This window comes from Aphis gossypii, chromosome 3 (genome assembly GCF_020184175.1).
Source record: "Aphis gossypii isolate Hap1 chromosome 3, ASM2018417v2, whole genome shotgun sequence".
NCBI classification, from domain to species: domain Eukaryota; kingdom Metazoa; phylum Arthropoda; class Insecta; order Hemiptera; family Aphididae; genus Aphis; species Aphis gossypii.
Genome location: NC_065532.1, coordinates 55,014,809 through 55,032,018, shown reverse-complemented (window position 1 = coordinate 55,032,018; position 17,210 = coordinate 55,014,809). Strand labels below are relative to the sequence as shown.

The 17,210-nt window shown below is 25.9% G+C and overlaps 1 protein-coding gene across 1 annotated transcript; it reads left to right on the top strand.

Annotated features, from left to right (window-relative positions):
• Positions 1 to 232: 232 nt before the first annotated feature.
• On the top strand, positions 233 to 9,532 carry LOC114126544 (leucine-rich repeat-containing G-protein coupled receptor 4-like). The gene is made up of 2 exons (XM_027990516.2): positions 233 to 468; positions 6,999 to 9,532. The coding sequence occupies exon 2, from the start codon at positions 7,109 to 7,111 to the stop codon at positions 9,053 to 9,055; it is 1,947 nt and encodes a 648-aa protein (XP_027846317.2). The 5' UTR covers positions 233 to 468; positions 6,999 to 7,108; the 3' UTR covers positions 9,056 to 9,532.
• The last annotated feature ends 7,678 nt before the right edge of the window (positions 9,533 to 17,210 follow it).

The following is a 17,210-nucleotide window of genomic DNA, read 5'->3' as shown; positions in this document are numbered from 1 at the left end:
TATTATTTTTAAAAATGTTTCTTATTTCAACAGTAATACGATTGTTGTCAAAGGCAATTATACAAAATCTTCTATACACACACATATTTATATAATAGAGTATATACTTAGGGGAACTCTATCACCGCTGGTTAAACTAAAAGCTACACTGCGCGCCCAGTGGCAGCTAACGGGACCTCGTTCACATATATATATTATAATATGCCGTACCGGGGACGAAGGCTGTGCTCGTAGGATTTAATATCGGATCAGTCGACTACGGACCACGTTCTCGTGCGTACTACCCCTGCACTTACATTCACCCGGTTGACGCGTTTTCCTTGTCACCCTCCGACGTTTGTAAAACGCTCCCGGCGACCGCGGCGAACACCGAAATAATAGGGTCACGAGTAGTATGGTGCTACGAGAAAAACGTCTACTGCCATCGGACACTTTTCGACCCGTCGTTAATGTCGTACATACGAAAAGGTGAGAACTCTATCGTAATAATAACACTAGTATAATAGTTCTGTTAAGTTATATATCTAATTGCGTTGTAAATCGATATGATGGATTTAATGTATTAAAATCTACTATACTTGGAATATATATTATGTAGTATAGCTAGTTACCGTCAGAGACACAAGGGAGTATCTTACATGTCCATATACATCCTAAAATGTTCCCAGTAATAAAAAAGCAAATGGCAGTATAGTGTTTAATTATATAAAAAAAGGAATAACCAAGTATCATATTACTGGAACTTATACGTTATTTTGGAAAAACGTAACCTAACCTAAACTTTTGAAATTATTTTTACATTCCTGCTTATGAATGTAATTATTTATTCATACATAGTATGTATTACAAAGTCGGGAAATTTTAGTTGAAAGCATATAATAATATAATTGTACCTATAGCTATTAGTTAGTTTATACATTTTAAAATATTTATAATTTAGATAGTTGAACAAGTTTAAATATTAAATATATATACATTTGAAAAATAACCAAAACAATCCTAAATATTTACCTAGCAACATACGCATACTTGTAGATGATGATATTACGTATATATTGTAGATTAAATATAAATTATTAAATTGTAAATATATTTTAATATTTTTTAATGTTTCTTTAAATTATTTTGCCCAATAAATAAATTTTATATTTTATTCATCTTATAGTACAGAATTTAACTTTAACTGATCTAGTTACCTATTACTTATTAGTAATTTGAATAGAATTTATTATATCATTAAATTATTATATAATGTATATTCATAATAATTATAATGGTTTATGCAATTATACTTAAATAGGTAATATCTTTTGTTTTAGTTAGTAATTAATAAAATTAAGTATTTAATTTTACAAATATTTTTAAAATTTTGTAACAAACAGTTTAAGCAATAATTTAAATGCAATTTTAAAAAAATAAAACATAAATAAATATATATTTCTAATTATAATTCTTAAAATTAACTTATTATTAGAGCAGTTAACTAATTTATAATTATAGTCTCAGTATTTATTTTTAAATACTAAACATTATTTTTCATTTTACATCACTAACTTTTTTGATAATAGACTAACCTAATCTAACCTAACCTTTATCAATAATAAATAATTAATTTTTATATACTTATTTATTTTAATTTACCTCTAATATTTTCGATAGTAATTAATTTTTAAGACAGATGAATTTATAAAAATCTATACAATAATAATACTGAATTATATAAACAAACAAAATCCATTCAATAATTTAAGTTTGTATTTCTTTTTGATTCTGAAAGACTGAAAGCATTACAAAGGAAAATATTTAAAATAAATTCTTTAGATAACCGACATTAATAAGATTAATTTAGGTTATTAAATTCATTTAATATTTCTTATAATATACTGCTGATAAATAGTTGAACATAATAATCAGTTAATAATATAGGTAATATAAATGGCACATTTTAATTTTTTTTCTATATATTTAATTCAATACTTCCAGATAGCTCTAAATAATAAACTTTATAAACCACGTATTCAAAGTTATTTCTCAAACAAATCGACTTGGAAGCTTTCAATAAATATATATTTTTCCAGTTTGTGCTAAGATATTGAAACACTTGATAGTTAACGAGTAACGACGACCGTAAATATCTAGAGGTAATGATGTAGCTTATATTAGATCTTTCCAAAGTATCTTTGGCCTCTATAAATAAACTACAAAGACACGAATAGTGGCACAATGAATGTGGTAATGTGGATTCTTTTTGGTCCGAATCATCAATCGTATCGAATAGTGAATGGTTTTGAGACCAAATCTAGAAGACTAAAATTATCTAACCAGGATTTTAATTATCAACCCTAACAACTCAATCCAAGGATTTTAAATATAATATTACAAGAAATTAAATCACTTACTTTATTTGTTTTATACTTTTTTTCAAACAACATACATTTTGGAAGATCCTTAAAATAGCAACTAACAATGTAAAATGAACATAGCTGTTTCCTGAAAACATCGGAAAACATTGTTGAAATAACTATAGAAACTTTTAGTGGTGACTGGTGAGTGAATTTTGGTAATAAAGTTATTCATATTTTCATCGTTTGAATAATTAGTGAGGGACCATGGTCGCTGAACGAGTAGTGGTGTAACTTTTTGGTTGAGTGAACATTTTGTGGAGCAGTAAAAACCAATTAAGACAAAACTTCCTTCTAGTAATAAATCGAGACTAAAAATTAGTATCGGCCGATGTTATTTTGTTTCCAAAACCATAATATTATAATAAATCATAGCTTCTTATAAACATATAAATGTACCACAAAGTAAAAATAATAAAATAAGCATATTAAAAATACACTCATACTGTATATGATAAATTTATGTTTTTTACAATTTAATTTTTATACTATGTTAATATAATATAATGAAATAGTATATAAATATTAAATATATTTACAGAAAGTGTAAAATAAAATATGATAATTTGACACTGATTTTATAGAACTTACACGGCAAAGCAAAGTTTTTGTACTAGAAATGGAAAAAAATATATATACTTAAAATGTTCATGGAGAAATAAATTAAAAGTTACTCGTTTATAATAAATGTTATTAAAACGGTTTTTGTTGTTTTTGAATGATGTACTATTGTACAGTCCTCTCGTAAAATCATACTTATGCTTGATTGGATTATTTTCGTGCTCGGCCAACTTTATAACCAGATTTATAATACCTCCGCCTTGTATATTTTTTCTTTTTTACTCAACAAAGCTTTGCATTCCCATGAGAAAGACACGAATATTTTCTCTCTTTTTTATTTGCCTTGGTTTAGATGCGTTTTCCCTACACCATGTCTTATCAAAAAAAAGACGAGTCTTCCTTATTCCGGAACCAAGTCGCGCTTCCTATTCGCCTTTACCCAGTTTGCATACGAAATTCATTTCTCAATTCTAGGTGGGAAATTGTTCTTTATTTCCCCCTACTTGATTTTCATTCCATTCTCTTGTATTAACTCTCTCGATCCGAGGGCTTATAAGCTAAGCTTGACGCAATGCATGGAAATGTATACTCACGTGGCGTTACCGATAGGATAAAAATGTTTTGGAATAGCACGTCTGCATCCGACGGGCGCGAAATTGAATTCTGGTTTAATCGTATTTTTATATGCATATATATCTATGTCATATATTATGGACTTAAGTATCACAAAAGACGGTAAAAAAAAAATAGATAATACCTAATATTATATAAGTAAATTATATATCATTCAGTTCACCAAAAATAAACATTTTGATGTACAATTTTAAGTTTAAAAATTAAAGTATCCATATTTTTTTTAGATGAAAATACATTTAAAAAAAAATATCAATTATCTATACCTATACTGTAAAAACAATAGGCCACTTATTGTTGCAAACAAGGAATATGTTTAAACTATTATATCTAACCCCTGCGGCCTACAGTGATCAATAAAAATATACAAGTTCTTTATTTATCAAACGTATGCTATACAAATAAAAATTATAATTACAAAAATTAAAATAGAGTGATAGATACTAATAGGAATGACGTATTTATTTCATTATGATTTATGATATTGATTGATTGATTTATAATAGCATATTATTTCGGGTATCTATATGTACAGAAAGTACAATAGACGAGAACACTTTCAAGCTAATACTTTAAAACGCTTGTTTCTCAAATTCTAAATAATAATGCCTTTAAAAAATATATATATAGTTTGTAAAATATTGTATAATCTTTAATTAAATACATTTGGTTATTATGTTTTAATATATTAGTGTTCATTTTTAATCAAAAATTGTTATTGTTGGCCTAATTACATTGATACGCGTTAATTAAATATGTTAGATTTAAAGAGTTAAATTTTATTGTGTGCATAAAATAAATGAATTCACATAGTTAAGTCTAAATTGACTAATGAGTATTCATCTGTTAATTTCATTATTTAATATACCTATCCAAAATGGACTGACTTAATTATACAATTACGTACACATTTTTCAATGTTAAATTTATGAAGGATAATTGTATATAATAATTTAATACTCAATATGCGTTGCGCGTATTATACAAAATACATAATGAGATAGTCTGGTTAAAATTAAGTAAATTTAATTTAATTATTTTATATAATCTTACATTATGCAATATGTAATTAGTAATTACCTATCTATTATTGCCGATAAAAATATATTATATTATATTATACATATAACTGTTAATAAATATGTTAATTTGGTAATAAGTGTCTATATTATGTGCGCGTTAACGATAATTCATAGTTGTAATTACCTCTATTATACATATTTGTTGACATGCACGTGAATATAGTGTGACATAACATTTTAAGTCTTGCTCCGTTCATAAATTACTAGACTATGTGCGACTTTACATAGTCACCGAGTATGTAGAATGTACCTATACATTTTTAGAAGGTTGGGTTGACGGGAAAACGAGACTTAAGTATTTCGGTAACTTAAAGTCAACCAAAACTTTAAATTTACATTTTCACCAAAACACGCGCATCAGTCACCTTAGGCACCCTTCGAGTGACGGTTACGCAAAAACTTTTCAAACGCAAAAGAAAAGTTCCCATGCAATCCGTCATTTACGGAACCTATCGTTGTTTTATACAACATAATGGTCGCCATGATAATATAATATGATGTCGTGAATATTAATACGGTAACTGAATAGAAGGGGAGGTCTGCAACCTTCGTATAAATTACATGATACACTATATACACAACGATATCATTATAATTCAATTATAAGTAATTAAGCGTGGGAATTTTAAAATGGCCAAAAAACGACAAAGCTTAAAAACACAGTTATACTTATTACACTATTATTATATACATATGATCGATCTTTTGCAGAATGTACGAATAAATTAAGTTAGGTTAACCTAACCTAAAATTACGAAATTTTTATTCAAATGAAATAGTACCTATCATGGTATAATTATTATAAATGTGCTGAAGTGTTGATTACATATTGTATTTTACAATATTTAATTAATTTACTACCTACCTTAAAATTTACAAAAATTTTACTATACTGAATATTTTAAGGTTAAAATTAATAAAAAATTAAGACATAAAGTATTACCACTTCCGTTGACATACGCGCCTCAACACTATTCAACCTTAACACCATATTATAGGGTGTTTCATAAAGAACGCAGTTTTTAAAGTGCTGGGTAATTTTTTGTAGTTAGGTCGGTGGCACTATTCTGTCACTTACGATTTTTGAGGTTTTTATTGATTGTGTTTAGTGATAGTGATTTTGTTTATTTGTCGTTATGGAGCGGTATACAATTGAATTTGTTAATTGGGTTTTAACGAATTAACGTCCTGTTTATTTTGTAAAAAAAAAAATCATCTTTAGTGATGAGGCGCATTTCCAGTTAAGTGGATATATCAATAAATAAAACTTTAAAATTTGGGGAAATAAGAACCCAAGGGCAAGCATGGAAAAACGAATGCATCCACAGCGAGTAACCATTTGGTATGGCTTTTACGCAGGTGGAGTGATAACAGTGTTACTGTGTTTCGGGCGATTTGAAGGGCCAGAGGGGGTCATATGCACGATATTGTATTTCACACTTAAACCTCAAGCCATAGTGCAATAAGAAATTCATTAATAATGCGTATTTCTTATAAAATAAATTAATAAATTAAAAACTGCGTTCTTTATGAAACACCCTGTATATATTATATATATATATATATATATATATATATATATATATATATATATATATAATTGTATACTTTAAAAAATTATAAGCTGACAATCTTACCCTTAACCAAAATTACCAACCATATAGTTTTTAAGGGTCACTAAAGTATAATGTAAATCCTAGTGATAAAAATGAATAATTATTACGCATTGTTATACATCCGGTATAAAAGTTAGTTCAATGTATGCTTTGTTCCGATGCTTGTAACTCTTTATTATTATGATGACGATGACGTGAATACAAAACAATAAAAGAAACCGCTAGATTTCAATGAATTTCCAAAGCTTACGTATGGCTATAGCAAGCGTACGTTTATTTTCACAAAAATAAAAATTAAATGAAATTCATGTTGTTATGTGGGTTTATTATTTTGACCATTGTTATATAGTTATAATAATAAATACAAGAATATAATATATATAAGCTTGTAACATAACCGTCTAAAACAAAAAGGTCAAATCAAATCAACCCCATACCGAGAGAAAAAATTACATTAGTTGATATTGAAGGGGAAAAATTCTTTTGAAAAATACAAACAAAAATTTATTTTTACCAATTATCATCCTTTTATAATAATATGATGGATGTAATACGTATCTAACGTAATAATCGTAAATTAATATATTATATTATATTTAATACATATATTTATTATTTGAAATCGAACATGATAATTGTAATAAATACGTAATATTCATAAAATTATATTTTTTTTAATTAAAAGTATTATTTTGTATTTGCAGGTATATAAAATGAAAAGAATTCGACCAAAAGTTGTTTTTGCGGGATAGGATATTCAAGAAAATTAAAATAATTAACATGGCGGCTGTGAAGTCGTGATTGCGGACATACAATGGTAGTGATTTTAAACGCTATCTTAGTTTCTTTCCTGTCAGTCGTCGTTGCAAAAATCCAAAAAGACTGTGTTTTGGAATTGCCTACAAACGGCTCTCGCGATGTTTATTGTGACGTCATACCGTACAAAATTGACTTGAATCACACTAACGGTATGACAAAACTAGACATATCGCAAAATAATTTAAACGGGATTTATATTTTTAATGATAAAAATATAACGTTACCTACACTTGACGTGTCCAGAAATAACATTCTAAGTCCTTGCCATGTTGCCATTAGTAATATGGTAAACGTAGATTCTATGATATTATCCTTTAATAAGATATACAATTTCTCAATGTGTTCAGAAATTAGGAATCTTACGTTAAGTTGGAATTACATTAAATCCTTAAATAAAACTGATATGGTTAATGCATCTTCTTTGCAAGTTTTAGATCTTGGTAATAATTATATCTTATGGATTGAAAATAATACATTTGTCGGAATGCCGGATCTTCAATGGTTAAACTTAAGAGGTAACGCGTTAACAAGAATATCAGAAAAAACCTTACCAAGTACTACGTTAAGTTATCTTGACGTTTCTGAAAACTATGATCTCGATAGCACAACAGTATTTCAACCATTTGAAAATCTAATTGAATTAAATATTGCCAAAAATACAAAATTAGCTCCTGTTGTTTTGGGTTCCGGTCCAAGACTTCAATCATTAGATGTTTCGTACACCAATCTTACAGAAGTTCCAGTCACACCAGCTCCACTATTAGGCTCACTTATATTGAGTGGAAATGCGATAAAAACGGTAAATAGTGGTGATCTAGATGGTTTTCCACTTCTCCGATTGCTTAACATTAATGCTAATCGCATTAAAATTGTAGAAGACGACGCATTTGGTCGGCTCGATTTACTGATCTTATTGGACTTGAGTAATAATTTATTGGAAACAGTACCAAAAAGTTTACCAGAAAGATTAGAAAAATTAAATCTAGAAGGTAATAGGATACAAAACTTGGGGATTGAAGACTTTGAGGGTTGCAAACGACTGAAAATATTAAATGTTCGGAAAAATAATATTCAGCACATACAGGACTTTACGTTTGCATCTCTATTATTTCTTGATACTTTAGATTTATCTGAAAATCCGATCAAGATGATCACTAGAGAAATGTTAGCAGGTCCAGTAAAATTAAAAGTCTTAAAGTTGGAGAAGCTGATAGCACCAGAAACGCCAACATTTCCATTCACTGATACACGTTACTTGAATCGAATCCAATTAGCCTACAGCAAACATCTTGCTGAAATTCTATTAAATGATAGTGCTGTATTGTCATCTATGTTTCAACTTGAATATTTAGACTTAACGGAATGCGATATTGTTTCACTTCCAAACCGTTTACCTTATCACATGCCTAAAATTAAAACATTAATATTAAACGAACTCAAGTGCATCGAGTCGTGGCTCAGAGACTGGCTTTGTGAGATCTACGCATCCGAAGATCACCATTACAAATTAAGCAAGTCTGAATTGAGACTCAGAAGCTATCAGTTGGAAAAATTCAAATCACCAGTGGAAAATGTGCAATGTAGGCAAGATAATGGTAATATTCAACAAGTGTTCGATGCAGAATACTGTGCCACAAGGACGACAATTCCGACCTATCAAGTTACTACGACTACAACAGAACAGACAGCAGTATTTGCACGATTAAGAGCGAAAGACGATCATAAGAATTCACAAGTTATAGTAAAAACAACTCATCCAGGTATGATAGTTTTTGTGTGTATTGTGTTGTTGTTGGTACTTTTAGCAAGTGGTACTGTTTGGATTGGAATGAGAGGGAGAACACTAAAGATGGTACATTGGAGGCAAAATACAGCTGATGTGGATTACCAAAGTATCGAAATTAAGAGCCTGGAAAGTTTAAGTCATGTAGAAAGATGGTAAAATAAGTCTGAAGAATAAAATATTTGTAAGCCTAATTTAAATTTGTATTATTTGTTTATCTTTTGTAATATTTTAAATATTTTAAATCAAAGCTAAAATGGAGCAGCGTAGCATAAATGTATTATTTAAAAATTAGAAATTTTTTCATCAACCAACTAAAAAATAATCAATACTGATATTGCTATATAAATAGTAATTTTTTTAAATTTACGTTAAAACATTAAACATGTCATATTGATTGAATATTGTTTGAAAAAATATCAACAGCATAATTATTAATTGTATTTATATTTTTAATGATTTATATTACTGAATTTTACTGTATTTCATTATTATTTTTATTCAATTATATAATTTTATGGAGAAAATTATGTATTAAAACTGACATTTTGTACGACAGCATTATTATTAATTATAGACCTGGCGTGTAAATATGAATTTAAGTAGATAATTAAATGTGGAAAATTATTATTGTTATTATTTTAAATTTTATGTTATTTTATTCCTAATTATCAAATTTAAAGTGACAATAAGAAAGCGCAAAGGGTATGGTTATTCAACCAACAGATATTCTATTCATTTATATATATATATATTATATATATATATATATATATGTTTTTCAGTTATTCGTTTTTTTCGCTTTACTGTTAATGATAAAAAAAGTGTTACGGTGCTGTTTCCTCTATGTTGAGTAATTGATGACAACTACCGGGGCCAGTTGGCGTTGATTTATGGAACTTTTCCAGGGTCTGATTATTTCATGTCTCCTGCCGTTCTTTCTCTAAAGGAAAGCGAATACAATTTATATGTATATAATATATATAACAAGAAAAATGTATATTTACGTATATATAGTATATACATAATACTTGTACTACAATAATACGCAAGCTAGCACAATGCAACATCTTATCCAGGTCACGTAGACACAGAAATTGTCGGGTTTAGCTTTAGCCACAAATAGAAAACCCATTTCTTTTTTTTTATCTCAGACATTACAAAACATTTTTCTCCGTCACCCGTCGAACAGTATTAATCATGACATTTTTTTAATTTAAAAAGAACGTTGTTAATAATTATATTTAAAAATCAAAAAAGATATTAAATTATTTTATAATTTATTTGTTCAGTTGGTTTTTAAAAGTTATGCATACCTATTAGTTATTACTTATACATAATATTATTTAAAAATGTTTAACTTCTTTATATCGTATTTTTTTAACAAATTCTACTATTAAAAATATTTTTTTAATTATTTTACGATTGAAATTTTTGTACACCAATATGAAACACTTTATTTATAGCCAAAGATAAGTTTGTTACATATTATATTGATAAATTATTTTCAAATTAAGTATTTAATATAATTTTCAATACTAACCATAACAATTTGTAAAAACTTTAACTTTAAATAAAGTTTTAATTTTAGATTCTGCACGGAGTGAGAAATTTATTGATTTTACAATGTGTGTGTAATGTGTATGTGTTTTAAGTGAATATCCTTGGTGTATTATAAGGTCAAAGCAAACATTTTCCAACAGTTTTCAAAAAAATCGAGAAAAACAAAAAAAAAAAAGTGACGGAAAAACGGGAATTTTTACGCAAAACCATCACTTGAAATTTTCTACTAATGCTAATATTAGCGTTATCTATAAACGGTTACATTTTCAAAAAATGTTGACTTTTTTGAGCTATTTATAGACAACTGATATTTTTTATTTTTCTGAGAATTTTTTTTGAAGTGTCGATAAAACATTTTGGCTGCCCAAAAAAACTTGAACATTTAATACAAGGTTTTCTTATGAGTATAATCAATAATCGTTGGTCATAATTTTTTTTTACAAGCGTTTATAGTTAGGTTAGATTAGGTTAGGAAATATGCAAAATCGCGAAAATTCGCAAGTAATTTTGCAGTTGAAAAATCATAAAAAATTTTATGTTTATATCTAAGGTTAAAAAGTTCAACAATAAATTTTCGAAAATTTAGATTCCTGAAAATTTTTCTAATTATTTAGATTGGTATTTTCTTTATAAAATTTAATTTTCAAAATTTTTCACTCATTTTATGTATATTAATTATAGGCATTTGAAATATTCGTCTTTTTTTTTTTATAAATATCAATAAAATTGTTTTAGCTGAGTCAAACTACTTGAAAATTTAATACAAAGTTCTTCATAAGTGAGTCTTATAGTGATTCAAAAATTATAAGAATACAAATCCACAATATTTTTTATTAGTATTTGAAATTTTGTTAGTAAAAATCAATTGCTAATAAAATCTAAGGTAATACCTATTATTAAGTAACGATTGTTGATATACATGGGTGTATTATCTTGATCAGTTTAATATGATTAATTTTTTTACATATTTAGCGATGTTTAATTTCTTTTTCTTGGTTACTCCATATTTATTTTATTCGATTTATTACATTTATCGTTTCGTTAATGATTTATTGTTTAAATATGGTTTGGTAATCATTTTTCGAATGACTAAAGTGTCGTCATAAAATCAGCGATAGCTCTAAATAATATAAAGTATTAAATTCATTTTTATGAAGTTTTGAATAAAGAGAGTATAATATAAAAATATAAAATCCAATAAATCAATTTAACTGTTTTTATTAATTACTTAGAAATTAATCATTATAAATTGTTAACAGTGTATTAACAACTCAAATTAATTGGAAAAGATTTTAAACGTTCAGCTATCATATTTGACTATGAGTGTTGACAGATTTGTATTTTTGGAACTTTTTTATAATTAATAATTATTTAAAAATGTATAATTATTATATCCTATTATACTTATTTTATAATCACAATTAATATTGAATCAAATATTCTAAGTATTTTAAAAATATAATAACTTTATTTATCAAGTCTTTATATTATCTATTTAGTGGGAAAAAAATCAAGTTACTTCAAAAACTTAACTAAAAAATAAAAAACATTTTTTTTTTTTTTTTTTGTTAATATTATTATAATATTTTAACACATTTTGGACAAACTTAAAAATTCGGAATATAAATAAATCACCCGGCAGATAGTGCAGAGTGTTTAATAAGTCAGGTATAAGTCGGAAAAGTTGAATGAGCTAGAAAGGGACTAAGGGATAAGGGTGTCAAAACATAGTTAGCGATTTAAAATAATGTTCAGTAGGTATAAAATAATATATATATACATATATATAATAAATTTAGTTAGAATATATATATGATGTAAACTATCTCATTAATCATACTCAGCTGATACGACAAACATGAAGAAAGGAGAATTTTCGAATTTCATATTCAGCAATTTTTGGAAAATTTATAATATGTTCATTCTTCAGGTATTATTATTTAAACATGTAAGTATATTAATATGGATATTTATTGCTAAGTATGTCTAATAATAATATTGATTTTTATTGAAGTACAAAAATACATAACAAGCCTAATGAAAATATATTATATACATATCAGTAGTTCTTAACCGCTTTTTCGATTCAGCGCATCTTCACATATATGACTGGCGTAACCAATATTTTAAATTAAAATAAAAACTCTTAATGTTTAGTAGATAAATGTTTTATTTTACACTAATAATTAGAGTGTAATTTAAAGTTTTCCATACAAAAAAAAATATTTCATATTATCATAATACCTTTTTTATTCCGTATTTAAAAGCTCACAACTTCTCTAACCCTCTCCCCCCTTTAAGCCTACCACCATTTAAAAAACTAAAATGCCCCTTAGGTTGCGTTACCATTCGAAACACTGAAATAGATAATTTGAGTTAAAATATTATAAAAAAAAATGTAATATAAAATACTAAATAATCAAGTCATAATCATGATTTATACTAAGTTAACATTTTTATAAATTTAATGCATTTTAATATTTTAAAAAATATTTATGTATAATATATATATATTATATAAATATAATAAAAAGAGAGTACTTTGGATATTTGTATGTAGATTTTAATAAATATATGTTAGTTTAAGATTTTTGGTGTAACACATATTTTGTTTATAATTTTTTTTCCAATAACAATATGCAAATTACATATTATGTTTTCTTCTGTTATAACTTACATGTAAGCAACTTGTATTTTGTGTACATCATGCATATATTACAGAGTACAGTTATGTATACAAAAAATGCTAGCACATAATATAATAGGTATGCTAGTATAATACTTTATATAATATAATGGTTTTATTAAAACTTCAAAAGAAATGTATTTTAATAATTAAATTTATGTACAGTTGTATGCTATATATGAATGCTATTCACAACTGAAAAAAATTGTAATATAATAATATTAAATACATAAATTTTTAACACAATAATAATTTGAGAACTATTAACTAATTTAGGTAGTAAATAACAATACTATTTTAACAATACATTAAAAATGTTTTTCGTCACATAAAAAGTTCATATTTTACATTTTATTTTGCAGATTTGACTCTTTTTATACTCATAAGTGTATTTGTTACAGACAGAGTTATACAATGCTCGGCACTGGGCACAATGCCTGATTTTCAAAAGCAAAGTTGAAATAAGTTAACATTGTCCGAGTATTGTGAGCCTAATTAGTTTTGGGCACTGTAGATTAAATATTTAATATATATTAAAAATTAAATAAAAATTCTTATAATGTAGGTACTTAAATAATCATTAAAGTTGAAATAGACGCTTTTAATAGTTTTATTTTATTACTAAAAAATAATGTAGGAATTATAGCATTATTTTACATTATTTATTACCACATACACTGATTTAAGTTGCAAATTCGTCCAGATTTTTTATATTTACATCAGTCGGTCTGACACAATGTACACCTATATTAGCCACACAAATTTTTGCAACTTCTCTTAATGAAATTTGTACTAGTGGTACCTCATTAGCCTGGATAAACACCTCTTTACATATTGTGAATTGGTTCCAACTGTAGGGTTGATATAGTCTGTCCAATTTTGTTCCAATTTCATATAAATTATCTTTTATTGTAAAAAAAAATATTAATATAAAAATTATTTTATAATTTTAAGATTAATTACTAGAAAGTAAAACTCTTAAAATTCACAGAAGATCACATCTTGCTCGATCCACATCAAGAATTTTTATTTTTACATTTTCTCCTTCTTTTCCTGAAAAAAAAACATTCTTCAGACAAGTTTTTCATTTTTTTAGCCCGTACCTACTTTAAGATTTTATGCAGCATTTGATCGATTTGAAGAAATTTAATTTATTCTTAATTTTATTTAATAAAATAAAATGTGCGTTAACAATGTTTTGCACTGTCCTATTAATTCCATAAATACTTTCGTCTTATGATCACTTCATCATTAAGATTACAGATCGATTCGTACTATCGGCAGACGTTATGTTGTCATGTATAAATAAAATATCCAAGTATAGTATTGTAGTGATATTGTTACGAATAAATGCAATTCGATACAAATGTGTGCAGCGCGCTGTATTTAATTGCACCATTTAATTGCACTTTGCCCAACAAATCTAGTATAATGCCGGTCAATATATGACCAATTTGAATATTAAAATTATCATTATTGAATTGGCCAAAATATTCGAGCTTTGTGCACAGAACCAGGACATTGTAGAACAACTACCCTACTTTGCCTGTAAGCGGCTGTAACATATATAGGTATTTGGCTAACTATCTGTTATGTGCTTTTTTTGTGCAATTTATTTTTATTAAAACTTTTGGTTTATTAAATAATTTCGAAATGCATATAAATATTATATTATTATTAAGAATATATATATTTTTTTAATCAAAAACCCATAAAAATATATATTTCATTTAAAAAACATAACTTTGAATAGTTTATTACAGATTAAAGAAAATCATTTAAAATAAATAATGAAAATGTGGTACATAATTCTTTTAAGTACTTATATTTTACCTATATTTAGTCATTTTTAAAGATAATATGAAACAAATTTACTAACTTTGAAGATTATTATCTTTATAGCTTCACTTATCACTAGCTACAAGTAACAACTGTATTATATTTAGCATTTTAATATTATGTACTAATCAATCATATTAATAATTATATTATTAGTCTTTAAACCCAAACTCATTTAAATTTGATTGTAATATAAGACGTTATCAACAACAAAATTAAAACTTGAATATATATGAAATTAACTAAATAATACAATACATAGACAATAAATAATAGGTGTTTTATTTTTAGAGTAAATATATTATAGGTATATTATAAACAACAATTTAAATGTATTCTCAATTTCGCATTAAATTTTTATTTTATATTTAATAAATAGATTAGATAAAGCACAATCAAGGTAAAATCATTAATAATAATGTAATAATTCTTACTTAGTATCATGCTTTAGATTTTGTTGAGACTTCAAAGGAGTTACAGATTATTACTTCTAACTTCTAAATCTTAAAACTGCAACAGCAGACTGCTGAGGCTGAGTAATAATGTAAACGACTTGAACAGTTATATTGTTACTATATTTACTATACTAGATATTCATCATAAATAGTAAATGAGTATACTTCACGCTGACGAAAAATAATATGCGTGATCCATTCTTCATATTCTTGTAATTAATAGAAATAAAATAAAGCAGCAGATATTTTTTTAAATCACTGCTATGGCTATAACTATAATATTCAACATTCAACAAAAATATTAATCAAAATAAATTTTAAAAGTGAGTACTTTTACGTATATACTTGGAAAATGAATACTATAATATTATAAACTAAATGCTACCAACTAAATAATTTTAATGTAAGCTAAAATACTAAAATGTATTTTCTCTTTTTTTTACCATTTTCTATGTTTATTATTACTTTTTTTTTTTTTGCAAAATTAACATTTCATACTTCGTTTTGACCAGAAAGAATAAATTAAGATATAATTTTATGAAATATAAATAACTGTAAATTAAACATAATTTTAATGAATAGTTGATTTTTATTTGAATATTATCATGATGATCATATTATATGTGATTGTTCGTCAAAAAAAATGTATACATACTGTATTATACCTACATGATTGCATTTATTATTATCTACATAAATTATCAAACGATTTTTTTTATTATAATACAATATAACTCTATAATTTATTATATACAGGGTGATTCTTTTATCAAACTATATTCATCATTTCAAAAAGTACACATTTTTTTTGTATTTTTCAAATTTTTAGATACCTACATGTTTTTCTACAGCTGTATAACATTTTAACTTTTTTTAACTTTTATATTTGATATTAAAAAAACTATCAACTTTTGATTTTCAAATGACAACCTATATTAATAATTACATAAATTAATAAAGCCATTTTTCATGAATTTCACGTTAAAATTTTTAACTTTCGTTGATCTGGCGGCGAGTTATAGCTGCTCAAAGTTGGTTGATTCTAGGAGGTTTTTAGATGTTATACGTCAATACTAATTAACACCGCCAGACCTGGGATTTTTATTTGTAAAATCCAGTAGCTATAATCTCGATCTATATATCTCAATGTAAATAAAAGAGGAGTGTTGCTTTTTAATGTAGGAGTGCAGTGAGGTTATAAATTGAAAAATAGCAGACTTGGCCACAATGTAGATTTTACTACTTTTATAGGCCAACTATTTTGGGAGGGAGCAGTTAAGAACTTGTCCTTTTTTCACCGTTTGGTTTTTGTTGGAGATATCATTTATTCAGCATCGTGGACGAAGTTTTTTTTTTTTTTGTGATTACGATACGGTTATGGCTATTTCGGTAACTCCTTTATTGTATTATATAAAACAATGATAATGCAGTGATAATAATTCCATTCAATTTATATAAGTATATAATTTTTCATCAATGTTTTCGACGTTATCATGTAAAATTTTCGTCTGTAAACCGACGAATATTATTAAAATTTAAAATATTCTGTATTATTTGAATAAAATAAATTAAACATTATAATGTTTTATAAATACATATATAAGTCAACTACAAACAATTTCTTATTACTATATTGATATTGTAAAGAAATATTTGAAAGAAAACATTTATGTTTTCTAAACGCGCCACTTTGCATGTTTAGAAATACACTCTCTAAAGCGGCATTAATTTTGAAAAAATTTAAATTTTTAAATTTTTCCTTTTAGTTACA

Coding starts and splice junctions, on each gene's coding strand:
- LOC114126544 (XM_027990516.2), top strand. CDS start 7,109: ATGGTAGTGATTTTAAACGCTATCTTAGTTTCTTTCCTGTCAGTCGTC.